The sequence below is a fragment of the Podarcis bocagei genome (genome assembly GCF_964188305.1).
Source record: "Podarcis bocagei genome assembly, chromosome: W".
NCBI lineage: Eukaryota > Metazoa > Chordata > Lepidosauria > Squamata > Lacertidae > Podarcis > Podarcis bocagei.
Window position 1 is genome coordinate 29,405,752 of NC_138131.1, and position 22,264 is coordinate 29,428,015.

The 22,264-nt window shown below is 49.2% G+C and overlaps 1 protein-coding gene across 1 annotated transcript in view; it reads left to right on the top strand.

Moving 5' to 3' along the window:
* Positions 1 to 22,264, top strand: part of LOC308578183 (putative helicase senataxin) — a 299,741-nt gene that overhangs the window by 174,625 nt on the left and 102,852 nt on the right. The window contains exons 13-14 of the mRNA XM_081178438.1: positions 2,096 to 2,185; positions 7,314 to 7,382. Coding sequence (XP_081034564.1) covers positions 2,096 to 2,185; positions 7,314 to 7,382 — 159 coding nt within the window. The remainder of the gene's footprint in view (positions 1 to 2,095; positions 2,186 to 7,313; positions 7,383 to 22,264) is intronic.

The window sequence follows — 22,264 nt, forward strand, 5'->3', positions numbered from 1 at the left end:
ACTTTAGCAGTCTTAAAACTTTGTAGCTTCTTAAAGAGTTACTTTTAAATAAAGTTCTAGGAGAGAAAGAAAACAGTAACCGCCAGTGGCAACTCACTTTCCCTTTCCAGCTCTGTGCGCCGCGTTACGTCTATCCTGATTCCAGATGACAGCTGAACTCCAATTTTTTCTCTTTCTATTTCGAATCTTTACTTGATTTGTTACCATGAAATTATAATCCAATTAGGTCCGAATTTCTTCTATTTGAGAATGGAGCGCTTCTCTTGCAAGCTCAGGGCTTCGCTATTCGGGTGTAGAAAATGGCTTCCCGTAGCCCTCAGCCCCGCTCCGCCGTTCTCTTCGCTCCTTTTGGAGTTACCTGATGGCCGGGCGGGCTGCTCCTGGCTTCGCTGGGAACCTGTCACTCCGGGTGACCCCCCCCGAGATTAAATTTGGGGGCTACTGCGCCCTGTAGCACCCCTTTTCGCCCGAAATAGCACAGGATTCTCCTCTTGGAAAAATCCTTGCTTGCGGCAGGATCGCGCTCCACCAGAAGTCCCTCCAGGCCTCTCTGACTGGCACTTGCAAGTCTGCCTAGGCCACACACACTGTCCCCAGTGTGCGTACATTCCTCTGTACGCAGGAGAACTGCGACATACATCCAGTGGAGCTGTATGCATGCTTAGCAGAGTTCTGCAAGAAGCGAGGCTGTGTAGGCGTGTGACATCACGAAATTTATTAATTTACAGCAAATCAAAACAACAAAACATGACTGGTGTGAGCAGTGTCTCTCACACACGTCTTCTGTCCCAAAGCAGAGAACAAAGAGCAGAAAAATAAAAACACACAGAACGGAAGTTCTCTTGTCTGAGTTTATGTTCCCACACTTCCAGCAGTGTGGAATGTAAATAAGGATCACATGATCCAGCAATGCAAGAATGAATTAGAGACACCCAGGCCTTGCCCTTCACTGGCCTTGCTTTGCACCCTCCTTGAGTGGTGGTGGTGTTATCTGCCTGGTTGGGATGTGTCCTTGAGCTCTGATCAAGCCTCTTGCTTGCCTGAATTTGGGAGGAGAGTGGTGTCTTGAATGTGAAGAAAGGTAAAACCCACCATGTTTGCGTTGCTCACTTTTGTCCCTGCCACGTGGCCCTCAGAATGTTGTTCTGGAAGGAATGTGGCCCTTGGACTGAAAAGGTCCCCCTGCCACTACCCAGTGCATAATTCCATCTACACCTTTTTTGTCTCCTGTTTGGCTGTATCTCACATGGATGTGAAATTTAGCTGCTTGGGAAATTCACTGAGTCCCACCTGTCTTTCCATAGCCAAAATTAAGCTTGAGCGCACATTACCTGTCTTAAGCCAACCTTCCCCCAGCCTGACACTCCCCAGGTGTTTGGGGCTACAACTCCCATCACCTCCAACCATTGGCCGTGCTGGCCAGGGCTGATGGGACTGGTAGTCCAAAACATCTGGTTGGCACAAAGCTGATGAACATCAGCAGCAGTCTTCCACAGTCTCCTCCTTCCTCTTCATTTATTTATTCAATTTATACCCCACTCTTCTTCCTGAAAGTTGAACTTGGGCCTTAGGAGAGAATGACATTGTGATAACATTCCTGTGGCAATTTTCTGCAAAATGAGAGGTCCATTGAAGAGAGACTTCCAAATCCTTGGGGCTTTTGTACCTCTGAAGTGAGGACAGATAACGCAGGGTCAGTTTGCACAAAATGCTAAACCAAACCATGGCTTAGTGCAAACTTGCAGGTGCTCAAAGAGGAGATGGTGGCTAGTTTGATTCGCCTTGAGGTCCTGCTACTGTGAGCTAAACCATGGTTTGGCTTGCATGTGTCTTCTGGACTTGGACATGTGGTTCAAACTTTAAGTGAGGCAAACCACAGGCTTAAGTTTGGAAAACTTGCTGTAGCCCAAACCAAGACCTAGCTCACAGCAGTAGAATACTGTAAGCAAAGCCATCACAGTCTCCTGTTCTGCGAACCCACATGCTCACACTAAGCCATGGTTTGGCATTGTATTAGTGTGAACTAGGTCACAGAAATCTCGGAACGGTCCGTTCTGGTGAGAGATGCACCTTTGTCCTCTCCTTTGCCCCACAGTCTTCGTACATGAAGGAGCTTAATGAAGATCAAAGGACAGCTACTGAAACTGCTTACACCTTCGTGATGAAGCTGCCTTCATTGCCCAAAGTTTGCTTGATCCTGTTGGGAAACTGCCAGGGAGATAACGTCCATCATGGCCCCCAAGCCGGAGTTCTGGAATTCCATCGGCCTCCCGTAGTCACGCAGATCCAACAGTTAGGGGCACAAAGCCTTTAGAATTCCTAGCCACATTCCTAGGCTGGGTGCACCCTCTTTCAGCAGAAAGCACAGTCAAAAGCTTGCACCGCAGAAGAGCAGAAGAGCATAATTTACAGACTTTATTAGAACATGAACAGAACAAAAGAAAACACGTCCATTCTGTCAGCGTCTCTGAGCCGACTGAAAACGAAAGGAAACAACAGCAGAACAAAAACATCCTGTGAATAGGACATGCGCAGACTCTGTGACTCCCCAAAGCCTGCTCCCTTTTTAAGGTGGAACGGAAATATCCTAACATCCTCCCCCTTTCCGTGTAACCTGTTGTACCTGTGGTTCACCCAATTGCAACCTTTGTACATAAACCTTAAGTTGTTCTTTGTTAACAACCTTAGACAACAGATCAGCAGGAATTTCATTTCCTGCCATGTAGGACACCCGAATCAGTCCTTTCTGAATACACTCTCTTGCACGATGTAGCTTAATCTGCAAGTACTTGGTTCTCTGCTTGCAACTCTCGGAGTTCAGCAAAGCCAAACACGATCTATTGTCTTGATACACTTGTATAGGACATTTCACAGACACCCTGATGTCCTTAAACAGTTGCATCAACCATTCACAATCCATGAGTGAAAATGACAGAGCATTGAGTTCTGCTTCACAGGAACTTAGGCTCACTGTTGTCTGCTTTTTGCACAACCAGTCAAACAGGCAGTGGTTGTACATGTAGCATACTCCAGAAGTGCTTGTACCATCCGTGGTGTCACTTCCAAAACTTGCATCTGCAAAGATTTCAAGACCTCCAGTCTTCTGACTGGTGAACCTCAGCCTGTAGTGCATAGTCCCTTTCAAATAGCGGGCTATGCGCTTCAGAGCTTTCCAATCCTGAACCGTAGGATTGTTGGCATGTCTGCTAAGCAGATTACAGCTTACAGCTATGTCAGGTCTTGAACATCTGGCAATGAAATTCAGCTTGCCTAGAATGCATCTGTATAGCGTTGTGTCAGAAAACGCTTCAACAGTACTGTCTACCTGGTAACCTGTCACCATCGGTGTGTCTGCTGGGTTTGCATCAACCAAATTCAACCTGGTTAACACATCAGTAATTTTCTGTGTTTGGTGTACCAGAAAATTACCTGCTTGGTCCTTCTCCACCTGCAGAGAAAGATAGTTGGATACCTCACCAAGATCCTTCATGTCAAAGTGCTCCTTCAGCTGAGCTAGGGTGCTTTGATAAAAAGCCTGATTCTTCCAAAACATCAGAAGATCATCAACAAAACATAAACAATACAGTTTGTTTTGTCCCTCCTCCTTGACAAACACACATGGATCAGCTTTGCCCTGGTGAAAACCTAGAGAAAGCAATGTCTCAGTGAGTTTTGTGTTCCAACACCTGGCACTCTGCTTGAGACCATATAAGGATTTCCGCAGTTTACAGACCATTCCCTTCTGTATCTCCATCCCATCAGGTGGAAGCATGTACAGCTCCTCCCCCAAAACCCCGTACAAAAAAGCTGTATTAATGTCATGGTGGGAAACATGCAGTTTCTCCTCCGCAGCGACCTTGAGCATCAGCCGAATGCTCTCATATTTGACTGTGGGTGAGTAGGTCTCGTGGTAATCCTGTCCTGGTACCTGTGAAAAACCTCTGGCAACCAATCTGGCTTTGTGTCTGACTACCTTGCCATTCTGGTCTGTCTTGGCCTTGAAGACCCATTTGCTGCCAACCAGTCTCATGCCTGGGACTACCGGTACCAGTTCCCAAGTTTGGTTCCTGTTCAAGGAATCAACTTCAGCCTTCATGGCATTAAGCCAAGGCTCAGCATCTTTAGAGGTTAACTCCTGAACCTCTTTGAAGCTTGAAGGTTCCCATACCTTCTCTGAGCTACTAAGAACAGCAGTTGCTGTCTTAGCAAACTCATCAGCATACCTCTTTGGAGGTCTGCCTTTGGTCACCCTTTCAGACCTACGTACTAGACGCAAGTCTTCTGGACTCATCTCCTCTTTCTTAGGAGAAAAATGACCAATGGTGAACAGTGGTTCTTCCAGTTCATTGTCAGACGCATCAGATGGTCTGACTGAGGCCTTTGCGCTCTGGTAGTCTGCTGTGTCATCACTGTCACTGACACCAGCAGCAGCAGCACCGCCCACTGAACTGGAATCCGAACTCTGATCATCATCATCATCATCATCCTCATCATCATCATCCTCATCCTCATCATCATCAGCAGCAGCTTTCTCATCTTTAGCTGCTTGCTTGACATCACCTTCATCCTCCTCTGGGTAACTCTGGAAAATTCCCACATTTTCCCCCCACTTAGGATTGTACTCAACACTCCTTGTGAACTTAATGGACTTAGAGTCAGTCATCCATACCCTGTATGCACCTTTTTCGTACCCCATGAACAAACCATGTGCCCCACGCTTCCCAAGCTTGTTGGTTTGTTGTGTGCGTACCCACATGTCCGAACCAAAGATTTTCAAGTGTTTGGTGTTGGGTTTCTTGCCAAACATCTTCTCATAGGGGGTACAACCAATGGGTGATGACAATCTGCGATTATAACTGTAAACCAAATTCCCCAGAGCTTCCCCCCAAAACTTATCAGGGAGATTGGCATCATGCAACAAGGTCTTGATTCCTTGCAGCAATGTTTGATTTGCTCTCTCCGCAAGTCCATTCATCCATGGCGATCTGGGCGTTGACATGTCATGCTGGATTCCCTTCTCAGTCAGGAAAGCTTCAAACTGCTGAGAAGTAAACTCCCCGCCCCGATCAGTAAAAAAACAAGAAATACGTTTACCGTGCACATTCTCCAACCAAGCACAGAATGCCTTAAACTTTGGAAACGCTTGCGATTTCTGTTCGAGCAAATATACATGAATGTACCTGGAAAAAGAATCAATCAGAATCATGAAGTACCTTGCTCCTCCTATAGAGGGCGCAAGTGGACCAACCAGGTCCGCATGTACTAGCTGGTAGGGTTTGGAAGCCTGCCTGCTAGACTCCTTGCCTTTTGGAGCAACCTTCACCTTGTTCTCTGCACAAGATACACATTTCATGTGAAATTTACAGGGTTTGATGTTCAAACCCTCAACCACCTCTGGCATCTTGGCCAGTGCCTTCCAAGAGAGGTGACAAAACCTTCGATGCGCATCATGAATGCAACCTGCATGAAGAACTTTGTTAGTCTGTGCAACACAACAAGAATCAGCATTATTCACAACAGCAGTGTCATCATAAGTTATATGGAACAAACCATCCATAAACTTTGCATGCAAATAGTCCTCTTTGCCTTTACTGATGACACAGACGCTCCTCTTGAAGGAAATCTGAAAACCACGCCCAGTAAGCTGTGGGACGCTCAACAAGTTGCTCGCCGCTCCTGGAACATAAAGTACATTACTGATGGTAGTGTGCAGACTTGCAAGTTTCACAGTCCCTTCTCCTGCAATTTGCAACGTCCTTCCATCAGTCAGGTGGATCTCACCTTCCTGAGGCTTGAAGGAGATAAAGAGATGCCTGTCCTTTGAAATATGGCGGCTGGCACCTGAATCAACAATAAATCTGCCTTTGGCTGTTGGAGCAGTCTTTCCAGCAAGCAAACCCTTGTTTTGCAGCTTGCCCCCCTGCTCCTGGCCAGCAGACTTGCCTTTAGCCTTTGGTGAAGCTGTGCCAGCAAGCAAAACCTTGCTTTCCACTGGCGTGGGCTTTTGCAGCTTGCCCCCCTGCTTCTGGTCAGCAGACGTGCCTGTAGCCTTTGGTGAAGCTGTGCCAGCAAACAACGCTTTGTTTTTCCCTTGCGCGGGCTCTTCACCCTCCCTCTGCTCCTGGCCATCTGCAGGTGTCTGCCTGTATTTACCTTTGCCTTTCCGGCCTCTGCAAACGCGTTGACCTTGGTTCTCACGAGAACCAGAGCTCTCAGCTGCCGACTCCTCGGCTCCCCCTGGAGGCTGGAATGCTGCCTGGGATGACGTGACGGTCAGCTCCCCCTGCAGCTTGCAACCGGTGCCCTCAGCATCCCTGCAATCACCCGCATTCTGGGAAACAGCTAGGACCTCCGATGCAGTCAAACTCTGGGCTGGGATTACTGGCAAATGAGCTTTTTCCAAAGCAGTCCACATTGCACGTGCAGTGGTGTTGCCAGCCAGCGTCTTAATTTCCTCAAGAGATACAGATAGGACTATTATGTCTATCGCTTTCGAATCATGCGATTTCCATTTCTCTGTCAGAGGAACTGGGGGGGCTTCAGAAACAACATGCCACACCCCAAACTGACGCAGCAAACTCTCACACCATTTTGCCCAGGTTTCATAATTCTGCCCATCCAACTTAGGACACTGAGCAGTTTCTGAGGTCTGTAAGAGATCCATCTCAGCTTTTTACTTGAGCCGTGAGCCCTATGCCTTCAAAGACTCCTTATCTTGGCAGCTATTAATCACGAAGCCTTTTTGGCGCACCTCCCAGGCCAATTAATCTGCCGGAGATCAAAGACTCCTTGTGAGGTAAACAGAAAAGCCAAAAGCCTCCCTCTTTTCTTTCGCTTTTCCCACCGTACCTCTTAAACGCAGTCTGTTGCAGCATTACTCTCCTGTAGGTGCTGTGAATCTGGGCCCGAAACCTTGTTGTTGGGAAACTGCCAGGGAGATAACGTCCATCATGGCCCCCAAGCCGGAGTTCTGGAATTCCATCGGCCTCCCGTAGTCACGCAGATCCAACAGTTAGGGGCACAAAGCCTTTAGAATTCCTAGCCACATTCCTAGGCTGGGTGCACCCTCTTTCAGCAGAAAGCACAGTCAAAAGCTTGCACCGCAGAAGAGCAGAAGAGCATAATTTACAGACTTTATTAGAACATGAACAGAACAAAAGAAAACACGTCCATTCTGTCAGCGTCTCTGAGCCGACTGAAAACGAAAGGAAACAACAGCAGAACAAAAACATCCTGTGAATAGGACATGCGCAGACTCTGTGACTCCCCAAAGCCTGCTCCCTTTTTAAGGTGGAACGGAAATATCCTAACAGATCCATGGGCCACCTGGGACTGGGAAATCTAAGACTATCCTTGGGCTCCTTTACCGAATCCTCAGCAAGGTAGGTCAGGTTAGTAACACCCTGCATGTGCTGGTCCTTGTAAGATGTGTGAGAATATCGAGAAGGCTGGACAACAAATGGCATTCCAATAATAATAATAATAATAATAATAATAATAATAATAATAATAATAATAATAATAATATAATTTATTTGTACCCTGCCTTCCATATGCAGCTTCCAGCGTATATAAAGACGTAGTAAAACATTAAGCCTTAAAAAGCTTCCCTATACAGGGCTGCCTTCAGATATCTACTGAAGGTAATATAGTTACTCATCTCCTTGACATCTGATGGGAGGGCGTTCCACAGGGCGCCACTACTGAGAAGGCTCTCTGTCTGGTTCCCTGTCACTTCACTTCTCGCAGTGGGAACCGCCAGAAGGCCCTCGGTGCTGGTTCTCTGTGTTCATGCTGGATGATGGGGGTGGAGACGCTCCTTCAGGTATACTGGGCCAAGGGTGTTTAGGGATTTAAAGGTCAGCACCAACACTTTGAATTGTATTGGGAAACATACTGAGAGCCAAGGTACGTCTTTCAGGACCAGTGTTATATGGTCTCGGCAGCCACTCCCAGTCACCAGTCTAGCTGCTGCATTCTGGATTAGTTGTACTTTCCAAGTCACCTTCAAAGGTAGTCCCACATAGAGCGCATTGCAGTAGTCCAAGCAGGAGATAACCAGACCATGTATAACTCTGGTGGGACAGTGCGCAGGCAGGTAGGGTCTCAGCCTGCGTACCAGGTGGAGCTGGTAGACAGCTGCCCTGGACATAGAATTAACCTGGGACTCCATGGACAGCTGTGAGTCCAAAATGACTCCCAGGCTGCGCACCTGGTCCTTCAGGGGCACAGTTGCCCCATTCAGGAACAGGCTGTTGTGTGTCACATGCCTGTTTACTTTCAGCACTCGCTGGGAACTTCCGTTTGCATATAGCTTTTGCTTTGCTGTTTTGCTGGACACGAAGGGATGCAGACATGTTTTCCTTTGTTCCTGAACTATGCTGAATAAATGCTGTACATTATGCTTGCACATCTCTTTGCCTGCCTCTTCTGCTGTGAGGTGATTTACACACTCTGCTGACAGAGCGTGCACGGGTCTCTAAACGTATCTGAGGCTTGTGTCACTGTTTGATGCTGTTCCAAGGGAGACCGGCTGCCAACTGGTGGCTGGAGCCAGCTGGGGGCCTGTCTGATGCCTGCCTGATGCCCCCGACTCCTGGCAGTATCCCAACAAAAGGGTTTCGGGCCCAGATCCATGGCGCTTACAGGAGAGTAAGACTGCCGATGGCTCCCAGCAGAGACAGAGGTATGTGAAGCTGATTGTCCCGGCCACAGCTAGAAGGCTTTTGAAGTCTGTGCCAAGAACCAATTAGGCCGGCGAGAGAAGCACGCTATGTCTGATTTACGACGTGCTTAAGATAAGGCTGATTGTAAATTGTATCCAGTTCCAAGGCTTGCGTGAAGAGCAGGAATGGATCTTTTACAAGCCTCAGATGGGGTTCCGTGCCCAAAGTTTAATGGCCACAGTTATCAGACCTGGGCAAGGCACTGCAAGGGCCAGTTGAGAAGGCTTGGTGTGTGGCACACTGTTTCTGAGGACCCCCAAGCACCTCTGATTGATGCATGGGTTGTACAAGATTCAAGAGCCATGGGGGTAATTCTGCTCTCAGTAGCTCCAGAAGAGTTAATTACCCTGGCTGGCAAGACCAGCTCGCGTGAGATGTGGGAGGGGCTTCAGGCCTCACATCTCCAACAAGAAGCTAGGTCTGTGTTGCTTTACTTCAAAAAGCTGCACAAGAAGTGCTTGGAGCCGGGGGGGGGGGGACCTCAGAAGTCATGTCCGAGAGTTACAGAAACTCAGACAGGAATTGACTCAAAGAGGTTTCAACATGACAGAATCTCTGCTTGCAACCCTTATCCTGGATTCTTTAGATGTGAGCTGCTGCGCTGTGGCGAGCCAGCTGGCAACTCTTCCTGCGCAGGAGCTCACTGCTTCAAACGTTTTGGTGACCTTGCAAAACAAATATGATTGGAGGAATGCAGCTGAACCAGCTTGTGTGCTTCAGGGGGAGCAGTGTGGCACAGCATTCCAGCCTCCAGGGGGAGCCAAGGCGTTGGCAGCTGTGAAGTGCTGCAACTGTGGAAATCAAGGTCACATTCAGTGTCATTGCCCAAAGGCTGGAGGGAAACAAAAGAAGAAGCCTGCAGATGGCCAGAAGCAGGGGGGCAAGAAACCCAAGCTGGTGAAAAACAAGGCTTTGTTTGCTGGAACTGCTTCTCCAAAGGCAGATTGGTTGTGGATTCAGGAGCGTTGACGCACGTAGCGAAGGATCGGCATCTGTTTATTTCCTTCACACCTCAGGCTGGGGAAATTCAGCAGGCTGATGGTAAGACTCTGAGAGTTGCAGGAGTCGGGACAGTGAAACTGGCAAGTCTGCATACAATCATCAGCAAAGTACTTTTTGTTCCAGATTCTGCAGACAATTTGCTCAGCATCCCACAGCTGACTGAGCAAAACTTTGAGATTTCTTTCAAGAAGGGCATCTGTGTCATCAGGGAGGGCAAAGAGGACATTTTGCATGCAAAGTTTGTCGATGGCTTGTTCTTGATAACTTATGATGACAAAGCTGTTGGTGTATCTAATGTTGAATCTTGTTGTGTTGCACAAACTAACAAAGTTCTTCATGCAGGATGTATTCACGAGGTGCACCGAAGATTTGGTCACATGTCTTGGCAGGCACTGGCCAAAATGCCTGGGTTGGTTCAGGGTTTGAACATCAAGCCCTGTAAGTTTCACATGAAATGTGTATCTTGTGCAGAGAACAAGGTGAAGGTTGCTCCAAAAGGCAAGGTGTCTAGCAGACAGGCTTCCAAACCCTACCAGCTAGTCCACGCAGACCTGGTTGATCCACTTGCTCCCTCTTTGGGTGGAGCAAGGTACTTCATGGTTTTAATTGATTCTTTTTCCAGGTACATTCATGTGTTTCTGCTCCAGCAGAAGTCAGAAGTGTTTCCTAGGTTCAAGGCGTTCTGTGCTTGGTTGGAGAATGCTCACAGTAAACGCATTGGCTGTTTGTTTACTGATCGAGGCGGGGAGTTCACTTCTCAGCAGTTTGAAGCTTTCCTGACTGAGAAGGGACTCCAGCACGACCTCTCAAGTCCCAGATCTCCATGGGAGAATGGACTTTGCAAGTGGGCAAACCAAACTTTGCTGCAAGGCCTAAAAACCTTGTTGCATGATGCCAATCTCCCTGAGAAATATTGGGCGGAGTCTTTGAATACTTTTGTTTATACGTATAATAGGAGACTGTCATCGCCTATTGGTTGTGCTCCCTATGAGAAGATGTTTGGTAAGAAACCTTACGTCAAGCACATGAGAATCTTTGGTTCTGACATGTGGGTCCGCACCCCACAGAGCAGCAAGCTTGGGAAGCGTGGGGCACATAGTTTGTTCATGGGGTACGAAAAAGGTGCATACAGGGTATTCATGACTGTCCATTAGGTTCACAAAGAGTGTTGAGTACAATCCTAAGTGGGGGGGGGATGTGGGAATTTTCCAGAGTCACTCAGAGGAGGATGGAGATTATGAGGAAGCTGAGGATGATGATCAGAGTTCGGATTCTAGTTCAGTGGGCGGCGCTGCTGCTGCTGTCAGCGACAGTGATGACACAGCAGACTACAAGAGCGCAAAGGCCTCAGTCAGACCATCTGATGCGTCTGACATTGAATTGGAAGAACCACTGTTCACCATTGGCCTCTTTTCTCCTAAGAAGGAGGAGATGAGTGCAGAAGACTTGCGTCTAGCACGCAGATCTGAAGGGCCACAAAAGGCAAACCTCCAAAGAGATTTGCTGATGAGTTTGCTAAGACAGCAACTGCTGTTCTTGGTAGCTCAGAAAAGGTGTGGGAACCTTCAAGCTTCAAAGAGGTCCAGGAATTAACCTCAAAGGATGCTGAACCATGGCTTAATGCCATGAAGGCTGAAGTTGATTACTTGAATAGGAACCAAACCTGGGAGCTGGTGCCAACAGTCCCAGGAATGAGGCTGGTTGGCAGCAAATGGGTCTTCAAGGCCAAGACAGACCAGAATGGCAAGGTTGTCAGGCACAAAGCCAGACTGGTCGCCAGAGGTTTTTCACAGATACCAGGACAGGAATACCACGAGACCTACTCACCCACCGTCAAGTATGAGAGCATTAGACTGTTAGGATATTTCCGTTCCACCTTAAAAGGGAACAGGCTTTGTAAGTAACAGAGTCTGCGCATGTCCTAGTCACAGGATGTTTATGTTCTGCTATTGTTCCTTTCGGTTTTGTCAGTTGGTCAGAGACGCTGACTGAGATGGACGTGTTTTCTTTTGTTCTGTTCTAAGCTAAATAAAGTCTGTAAAATTATGCTCTTCTGCGGTGCGACTTTTGGCTGTGCTTTTATCTGCTGATAAACAGTGTACACAAGCCTGGAATGTGGCAAGGAATTTCCAGAACGGCTTCGTGTCGCTAACTGCTGGATCTGCCTGAGCTACGGGAGATTGATGGACGTCCGACTGCCAGCTTGGGGGCTCATGATGGACACTATCTCCCTGGCAGTTTCCCAACAACAAGGTTATGGGCCCAGATTCACGACACCTACAGGAGAGTAAAGCTGCAACAGACTGCGTCTAAGAGGTATGGTGGGAAAAGCGAAAGAAAAGAGGGAGGCTTTTGGCTTTTCTGTTTACCTCGCAAGGAGTCTTTGATCTCCGGCAAGGCTTAATTGGCCTGGGAGCTGCGCCAAAGAGGCTTCGTGATTAATGGCTGCCAAGATAAGGAGTCTCTGAAGTTTAATAAGGGCTCACGGCTCAAGTAAAAAGCTGAGATGGATCTCTTACAGTCCTCAGAAACTGCTCCGTGTCCACTAAAGCTGAATGGCCACAACTATCAGACCTGGGCAAGGTACTGTGAGGGCCAGATGAGAAGGCTTGGAGTGTGGAATACTGTTTCTGAGAACCCCCCAGCCCCTGTGACAGATGAGTGGAAAGCACAGGATTCGAGAGCCATGGGAATAATTTTGCTCTCAGTAGCTCCTGAAGAGTTAATCACCTTGGCTGGCAAGGCAACTGCCCGTGAGATGTGGGACGGGCTAAGAGCCTGTCATCTCCGACAAGAGGCTGGGTCTGTGTTGCTTTATTTCAGAAAGCTGCACAGGAAGCGTTTGGAGCCAGGGGAAGATCTTAGAGCCCATGTTTTACAGTTGCAGCATCTCAGACAGGAATTGGCTCAGAGAGGTTTCAATATGCCTGAGTCACTGTTTGCTATTCTCATCCTGGACTCCCTGGATGAAAGCTATCATGCCGTGGCAAGTCAGCTGGCGACCCTCCCTGCGCAAGACCTCACTGCTACAAAGGTCTTGGCAACTTTGCAAAATGAATACGATAGAAGGAATGCAGCTGAGTCGGCTTGTGCGCTTCAGGGGGAGCAAAGTGGGACAGCATTCCAGCCTCCAGGGGGAGCCAAAGCGTTGGCAGCTGTGAAGTGCTGGAACTGTGGGAACCAAGGTCATACTCAGAGGTTTTGTCCAAAGACTGGAAATAAACAGAGGAAAAAGCCTGCAGGTGGCCCGAAGCAGAAGGGGGGTGGAAAGCCCGCGCCAGGGAAAAACAAAGCGATGTTTGCTGGCACTGCTTCACCAAAGGCTAAAGGCACGTCTGGTGGCCAGGAGCAGGAGCAGGGGGGCAAGCTGCAAAAGCCCACGCCGCAGGAAAACAAGGGTTTGCTTGCTTTAAAGACTGCTCCAACAGCCAAAGGCAGCTTTGTTGTTGATTCAGGCTGTACGCGCCACATTTCGAAGGATCGCCACCTCTTTATCTCCTTCAAGCCTCAGGAAGGTGAGATCCACCTGGCTGATGGAAGGACGTTGCAAATTGCAGGAGAAGGGACTGTGAAACTTGCAAGTCTGCACACTACCATCATTAATGTACTTTTTGTTCCAGGAGCGGCGAGCAACTTGTTGAGCGTCCCACAGCTTACTGGGCGTGGTTTTCAGATTTCTTTCAAGAGGAGCGTCTGTGTCATCAGTAAAGGCAAAGAGGACTATTTGCATGCAAAGTTTATGGATGGTTTGTTCCATATAACTTATGATGACACTGCTGTTGTGAATAATGCTGATTCTTGTTGTGTTGCACAAACTAACAAAGTTCTTCATGCAGGTTGCATTCATGATGCGCATCGAAGGTTTTGTCACCTCTCTTGGAAGGCACTGGCCAAGATGCCAGAGGTGGTTGAGGGTTTGAACATCAAACCCTGTAAATTTCACATGAAATGTGTATCTTGTGCAGAGAACAAGGTGAAGGTTGCTCCAAAAGGCAAGGAGTCTAGCAGGCAGGCTTCCAAACCCTACCAGCTAGTACATGCGGACCTGGTTGGGCCACTAGCGCCCTCTATAGGAGGAGCAAGGTACTTCATGATTCTGATTGATTCTTTTTCCAGGTACATTCATGTGTATTTGCTCGAACAGAAATCACAAGCGTTTCCAAAGTTTAAGGAATTCTGTGCTTGGTTGGAGAATGTGCACGGTAAACGTATTTCTTGTTTTTTTACTGATCGGGGCGGGGAGTTTACTTCTCAGCAGTTTGAAGCTTTCCTGACTGAGAAGGGAATCCAGCATGACATGTCAACGCCCAGATCGCCATGGATGAATGGGCTTGCGGAGAGAGCAAATCAAACATTGCTGCAAGGAATCAAAACCTTGTTGCATGATGCCAATCTCCCTGATAAGTTTTGGGGGGAGGCTCTGGGGAATTTGGTTTATACCGTTAATCGCAGATTGTCATCACCCATTGGCTGTACCCCCTATGAGAAGATGTTTGGCAAGAAGCCCAACACCAAACACTTGAAAATCTTTGGTTCGGACATGTGGGTACGCACACAACAAACCAACAAGCTTGGGAAGCGTGGGGCACATGGTTTGTTCATGGGGTACGAAAAAGGTGCATACAGGGTATGGATGACTGACTCTAAGTCCATTAAGTTCACAAGGAGTGTTGAGTACAATCCTAAGTGGGGGGGAATGTGGGAATTTTCCAGAGTTACCCAGAGGAGGATGAAGGTGATGTCAAGCAAGCAGCTAAAGATGAGAAAGCTGCTGATGATGAGGATGATGATGATGAGGATGATGATGATGATGATGATCAGAGTTCGGATTCCAGTTCAGTGGGCGGCGCTGCTGCTGCTGCTGGTGTCAGTGACAGTGATGACACAGCAGACTACAAGAGCGCACAGGCCTCAGTCAGACCATCTGATGCGTCTGACAATGAACTGGAAGAACCACTGTTCACCATTGGTCACTTTTCTCCTAAGAAAGAGGAGATGAGTCCAGAAGACTTGCGTCTAGTACGTAGGTCTGAAAGGGCGACCAAGGGCAGACCTCCAAAGAGGTATGCTGATGAGTTTGCTAAGACAGCAACTGCTGTTCTTAGTAGCTCAGAGAAGGTGTGGGAACCTTCAAGCTTCAAAGAGGTTCAGGAGTTAACCTCTAAAGATGCTGAGCCTTGGCTTAATGCCATGAAGGCTGAAGTTGATTCCTTGAACAGGAACCAAACTTGGGAACTGGTACCGGTAGTCCCAGGGATGAGACTGGTTGGCAGCAAATGGGTCTTCAAGGCCAAGACAGACCAGAATGGCAAGGTAGTCAGACACAAAGCCAGATTGGTTGCCAGAGGTTTTTCACAGGTACCAGGACAGGATTACCACGAGACCTACTCACCCACAGTCAAATATGAGAGCATTCGGCTGATGCTCAAGATCGCTGCGGAGGAGAAACTGCATGTTTCCCACCATGACATTAATACAGTTTTTTTGTACGGGATTTTGGGGGAGGAGCTGTTCATGCTTCCACCTGATGGGATGGAGATACAGAAGGGAATGGTCTGTAAACTGCGGAAATCCTTATATGGTCTCAAGCAGAGTGCCAGGTGTTGGAACACAAAACTCACTGAGACATTGCTTTCTCTAGGTTTTCACCAGGGCAAAGCTGATCCATGTGTGTTTGTCAAGGAGGAGGGGCAAAACAAACTGTATTGTTTATGTTTTGTTGATGATCTTCTGATGTTTTGGAAGAATCAGGCTTTTTACCAAAGCACCCTAGCTCAGCTGAAGAAGCACTTTGACATGAAGGATCTTGGTGAGGTATCCAACTATCTTTCTCTGCAGGTGGAGAAGGACCAAGCAGGTAATTTTCTGGTACATCAAACACAGAAAATTGCTGATGTGTTAACCAGGTTGAATTTGGTTGATGCAAACCCAGCAGACACACCGATGGTGACAGGTTACCAGGTAGACAGTACTGCTGAAGCGTTTCCTGACACAACGCTGTACAGATGCATTCTAGGCAAGATGAATTTCATTGCCAGATGTTCAAGACCTGACATAGCTGTAAGCTGTAATCTGCTTAGCAGACATGCCAACAATCCTACGGTTCAGGATTGGAAAGCTCTGAAGCGCATAGCCCGCTATTTGAAAGGGACTATGCACTACAGGCTGAGGTTCACCAGTCAGAAGACTGGAGGTCTTGAAATCTTTGCAGATGCAAGTTTTGGAAGTGACACCACGGATGGTACAAGCACTTCTGGAGTATGCTACATGTACAATCACTGCCTGTTTGACTGGTTGTGCAGGAAGCAGACAACAGTGAGCCTAAGTTCCTGTGAAGCAGAACTCAATGCTCTGTCATTTTCACTCATGGATTGTGAATGGTTGATGCAACTGTTTAAGGACATCAGGGTTTCTGTGAAATGTCCTATACAAGTGTATCAAGACAATAGATCTTGTTTGGCTTTGCTGAACTCCGAGAGTTGCAAGCAGAGAACCAAGTACTTGCAGATTAAGCTACATCGTGCAAGGGAGTGTATTCAGGTGTCCTACATGCCAGGAAATGAAATTCCTGCTGATCTGTTGTCTAAGGTTGTTAACAGAGAACAACTTAAGGTTTATGTACAAAAGTTGCAATTGGGTGAACCACAGGTACAACAGGTTACACGGAAAGGGGGAGGATGTTAGGATATTTCCGTTCCACCTTAAAAGGGAGCAGGCTTTGTAAGTAACAGAGTCTGTGCATGTCCTAGTCACAGGATGTTTATGTTCTGCTATTGTTCCTTTCAGTTTTGTCAGTTGGTCAGAGACGCTGACTGAGATGGACGTGTTTTCTTTTGTTCTGTTCTAAGCTAAATAAAGTCTGTAAAATTATGCTCTTCTGCGGTGCGACTTTTGGCTGTGCTTTTATCTGCTGATAAACAGTGTACACAAGCCTGGAATGTGGCAAGGAATTTCCAGAACGGCTTCGTGTCGCTAACTGCTGGATCTGCCTGAGCTACGGGAGATTGATGGACGTCCGACTGCCAGCTTGGGGGCTCATGATGGACACTATCTCCCTGGCAGTTTCCCAACATAGACTAATGCTCAAGATTGTTGCAGAGGAGAAACTGCACGTTTCTCATCACGATGTGAACACAGCTTTTTTTGTACGGGATTTTGGGGGAGGAGCTGTATATGCTTCTGTTAGTATCTCAGCTCACAGTCAGAGGTAAACTGGCCTCCCCCAGGCAAATGAGCTGGATACTTGATGACCTCTCCGCTGCGTCTCCCAGCAGGCAAGGTCATAAACCCGGCGATTCTCCTCTTGATGTGAGGAAAACACACCCTCTGCTTCTCTCTGCTTCTCTCCCTCCCTGCATTCTCCCCAGGGAGGGGAAATGAGACAGACAGGAGTCCTATTTACATGTTTTATTCCTGTCATTCAGCAGTACATAGAAAACGTGACTGCACCCTTCAGACTCCATCAGAAGAGTCACTACTCCACCCCTGTACTTCCAGCACAGGTCACATGACACTCTGAGCTAACATCCGGTGCTCAGTACAGAGAATAGACTCCTCCTTTTCTGCAACAGTACATCTGCAAACCACAACATCCTGTTTTGCATTCCAGCCATCTGGAGCTGGCTTTTGCCTTGGTGCTTTTTCCTGACAGCTTCTACCTGATGGAGTGCAGGTACAGAAGGGAATGGTCTGTAAACTACGGAAGTCCCTATATGGCCTCAAGCAGAGTGCCAGGTGTTGTGACACAAAACTCACTGAGACATTGCTTTCTCTAGGTTTTCACCAAGGCATGTGTGTTTGTCAAAGAGGAGGGGCAAAACAAACGGTATTGTTTATGGTTTTTTAATGATCTTTTGTTTTGGAAGAATCAGGCTTTGTACCAAAGCACCCTAGCTCAGCTGAAGGAGCACTTTGACATGAAGGATCTTGGTGAGTGTAATGTGTATGCGTTGCTCGTGCGTAAGTTGCTGCCTTTCCAGGCTTTGTTGCCTTGCTAAACCTTTCAGTCTGGGCAGCCCTTCACTTCGTGGCTGCCTCAGTCGCTAGCAGAATCCGTCAGTGGGCGTTTCTTAAATCTTTTCCGACATAAAAGTTGTTTGACACCCAGTCTCCTCCTACTCTCTCTGCGCAGAAGTCTTCTGCGCAGGGTGGGCGTGGGTAGCGGAGGACCCGTGCTCTCCCCGCTGGTGTCCGGTGAAGAGTCCTGGAGCCCTCTCGCCGATTCCCCCGTCAGCCCCTCTATATCCCTGGTGTTGCGCTGATTTGCTTCCCCATCTGCGGAGCTGCCTCTCTCTCTGCTGGGCCCTTCTCCAGCATCATTTGAGAGCCTTCCCTCCGCCTCTAGCTCTGATATCAGTTCCCTGACATCAACCTCCCCCCCAGGACCCCCTCCACCCCCGGCCCGACCTGTTGACCCAACTTCGTCCCTTTTTTCGGCCGACGATGCGGGGAACCCCCGGAAGGAGCTGTCACCATCCTCTGAGGATTCAAAACCTGCTTCCCACCCGCTCTGCTCCCTTCCTACGGGGTGGGCCTCCCAGTCTGATTCTTCTTCCTCCGAAGCCTCTTCTCCCTCCCCTTCGGAGACAGAAAACCCCACAAAATCCTCTTCATCGTCTGTGGTTCCAAATTGCTCCTCCCAGAATCTCGCTAGTGGTTTGGGTTTGTCTGGGAACAGGCGGTGGAATTCCTCCACCAGATACCCGTCAGTGATTGCCTCCGCGGGAACCCACGTGTTTTCCGACCCGGGTTCTCCCTCCCAAGCCACCAAGTACTCCACCTGGCGCCCTCGCCACCTTGAATCAAGTATTTCTGTGGCCAAGTTGTGGTGCTCCCTCTCTTCTACCTGCGGGTTTGTGGTGACTTCTCCCTCTCGCCCCGGGAATCCCCTTCCTTCCCTGTACGGCGAGAGTAGGGACCTATGGACCACCGGGTGTATCTTCATGCTGTCTGGCAATTTGAGCTTGAATGCCACGGGGTTCACCTGCTGTGTTACCTCAAACGGTCCCAGCCGCCTGGGTTGCAACTTTTTGCACCCCCCCTTTAAAGGGAACCCTTGGGTTGACAACCACACCCGATCTCCCACCCGTATGGTCTCCCCTTGCCTACGGCGCTTGTCTGCCTGCCTCTTGTAAATTTCCTTGGCCTGCTCCAAGTTCATCTTAAGTTGCTGGTGCAGGGCTTCCATTTCTTCCACAAACTGCTCTGCTGCCGGTACACTCCAACCTTCCTCCCCACTCCCCAGGAAGGCCCTGGGGTGACACCCATAATTGGCCATGAACGGGCTCATTCCTGTTGACACATGTTCAGCGTTATTGTACGCAAATTCAGCCAGCGCTAATTTTTCTACCCAGTCGTTCTGCCTCTCGCTGACGTAGCAACGTAGGTATTGCTGGAGAATACTGTTCGTTCTTTCTGCTTGCCCGTTGGTTTCTAGGTGTCTCGCTGTAGAGAAGCCCGCTTCGACCTGCAGCAAGCTCATGAGCTTCCTCCAGAAATGGGAAGTAAATTGTTTCCCGCGGTCGGAGATGACCCTCGAAGGAGCCCCATGCAACCGGAAGATGTGATGTACAAACAACCTGGCTGTTTCCTCTGCCGTGACCGCATGTGAGCAAGCTATAAAATGGCACATTTTTGTTAGTAGATCGACCACTACCATGACCGCTGTCTTCCCCCGGGACTTGGGCAAATTGGTCATAAAATCAATGGATACCACCTCCCAAGGTTTCCCCGGCGTGGGTAAGGGTTCCAGTAATCCTGCTGGGGCGGTCCGCTCCCCCTTTGCCCTTTGGCAGCGGTCGCAACCCCGTACATATTCCCGTACATCCTCCCTCACCCTGGGCCACCAGAACTGCCTGGTGACGAGCATCATGGTTTTGTGCTGTCCAAAGTGCCCCGCTGTGGGGTTGTCGTGGAGTTGTTTAAGTACCTTCCCTCGTAGGGTCTCCCCCGGTACATACAGCACCCCCTTATAGTACAGCACCCCTTCCTTCTCCTCAAACCCTCCTTGGGTTTCTCTTCCGTCTCGGAGTTCCCGGATTTTAGTTTGTGCGAACACGTCGTTTCTAGTAAGTCCAGCCAGTTCTCCTTGCCCCACCAAGGTTCCCCCACACACCCATCGGTCCTCGGGGATCACGTGTCGGATCTCCGGTGGCCCCTCTGCTTCCAAGTACTCCGGTTTCCGGGAGAGAGCATCTGCTCTCACATTTTCCTCTCCTGGCATGTATCGGATTTCGAAGGAAAACTTGGAGAACTCCTGTGCCCATCGAATCTGTCTCTGGTTGAGCACTCGTGCGGTCCTCCAGTATTCCAAGTTCTTGTGATCTGTGCAAACCTGGATCTTGTGCTGCGCCCCTATTAGTAGATGTCGCCATCGCCGAAACGCCGCATAGATCGCAAGCAGTTCGAGGTCATACACCGTATAGTTTTGCTCCGACTTGTTCAGCTTTCTTGAGAAGAAGGCACACGGTCTCCATTCCTGCTTGCTCCTCCCTGGCTGCAAAAGAACCGCCCCAATGGCTCTGTCGGACGCGTCGGTCTCTAGCCTCATGGGTTTCTCCAGATCCACGTGCAGGAGCTGCTCTTCCGATGTGAACGCCTTCTTCAGTTTTTCAAAGGATTGTTGGGCCTCCTCTGTCCAGGCGAACTTCCTTTTGCTACTGAGACAGTCTGTAATGGGTGCTGTCAAGTGGGCGAAGTTCTTGATGAACTTCCTGTAGAAGTTGCTGAACCCTAGGAACCTCTGCACATCCTTCCGGGTTTTGGGAGCCTTCCACTCCAGCACTGCCTGCACCTTGCTTGGGTCCATCGCTAAGCCTTTGTCTGACAACTTGTACCCCAAAAACTCGACTTCTCTGGCGTGAAACTGACATTTCTCCAGCTTGACCCACAACTGGTGCTTCTGCAGTCTCTTCAGCACTTCCCTGACGTCTCTGACATGTTGCTTCTCATTGTCCGAATAGATTAAGACGTCGTCCAAGAAGGCTACGCAGTTCTTGTACAGCAGGGACCCCAACATGTGGTGCATGAAAGCTTGAAAACAGGCAGAGCCTGACTGTAATCCAAATGGCATAACAAAGTACTCAAAGGCCCCCAGGGGGGTGAACATTGTGGTCTTCCATTCGTCCCCCTCCCTCATCCTAATCAAATTGTAGGCTCCCCTGAGGTCCAGCTTGGTAAAAATCTTCCCCTGCCTCACCCGTGTTAAAATGTCGCCAATCCTGGGCATTGGGAAGGTCACGGGTTCTGATACCAAATTTAACGCCCTAAAATCTACGACCAATCTGGGCTGGTTAGTCCCTTTTTTGTCCACAAAGAACACCGGACTGCCCCCCACCACCTTTGATTCCCTTATGAACCCCCTCTTCAGGTTCTTGTCAATAAACTCCCGCAACTCCTTCATCTCCCTGTCCGACATGGCATACAGTTTACCCACTGGTAGCTGCGCCCCAGGGAGCAAGTTGATTTGGCAGTCAAAGGGCCTATGTGGGGGTAGTCTTATCTGCCTCCTTCTCGCTGAAGACCTCCTGCAGGTCAGCATATTGTGGTGGCACCTCCCCTTTCGGCTCCACAGCTATCCCAGCCACCCTGGCCACAGTCATCCTTGGGGTTTCTCCCCCTAGACAGTGTTCCAAGCAGTAAGCGGACCCAAAGGTGACCGTTCTCTGATGCCATGCCACCACTGGATCATGTTGTGCTAGCCAGCTCATGCCTAATATTATTGGGGGCCCTGCCAGTGAGGCTACGTGAAAGGCGATAGTCTCCATGTGCCTGGAAACCCTCATTCTCATTGGTGGGGTCTGGTGCGTCACTTCCCCTCCCAGAAGCTCCCTGCCATCAATGGTGGTTACTTGCAAGGGGAAATCCAGGGGCAGCAGGTGGAGCTGGTGCTCTAGTGCAAAGTCCTTGCTGAAGAAATTGCAGGAACTGCCTGAATCCAACAGCCCTTTCACCTTGACTGGGTGCCCATTTGGGAGTTCTAGCACCACTTCTATGGCTATAGCCGCCCTGGGGGGGTCTGGTTTGGGCACTTCTATTGGTTGCTGGCCTGGCTGCTGTGCCCGCTGAGTGGCAGCCAAGCTTTGGCGTTTCCCTGCTCCTTTACCATCTCCTCCTCACCCCCTGCAGCTCCCACCATCCCTTGCCAGGCCTTTCTTTGCGGGCAGACCCTGGCAAAATGTCCTGGCCGCTGGCAGAGAAAACACTTCTTGGTGGTTCTCCCATCCTTTCCCTCTCTTTTGCGACCTTCACTGGAGTTTGAAATCTCCCCCGCACGCGCCCCATCTATTTCCATGGGCTCCGCCGGCAGGGAAGGCTGCCTTGGTATTTCAGCAATGCGGTAGTCATGGTAACGTTGCTCTCTCCCTTCCCGCTTCTCCTGGGTCCGCGCTTCCTGCCTTACACCAATCGCAAGCGCAGCCTTGGTCAGCTGATCCATCGACTGCGGGCGGGGTGCGCGGGAAAGCTCGCCCTTCACCGTTGGGGACAACCCCTCCTCAAACAGCATTTGGATAGGTTCCGAGTCCAAATCCCACCCG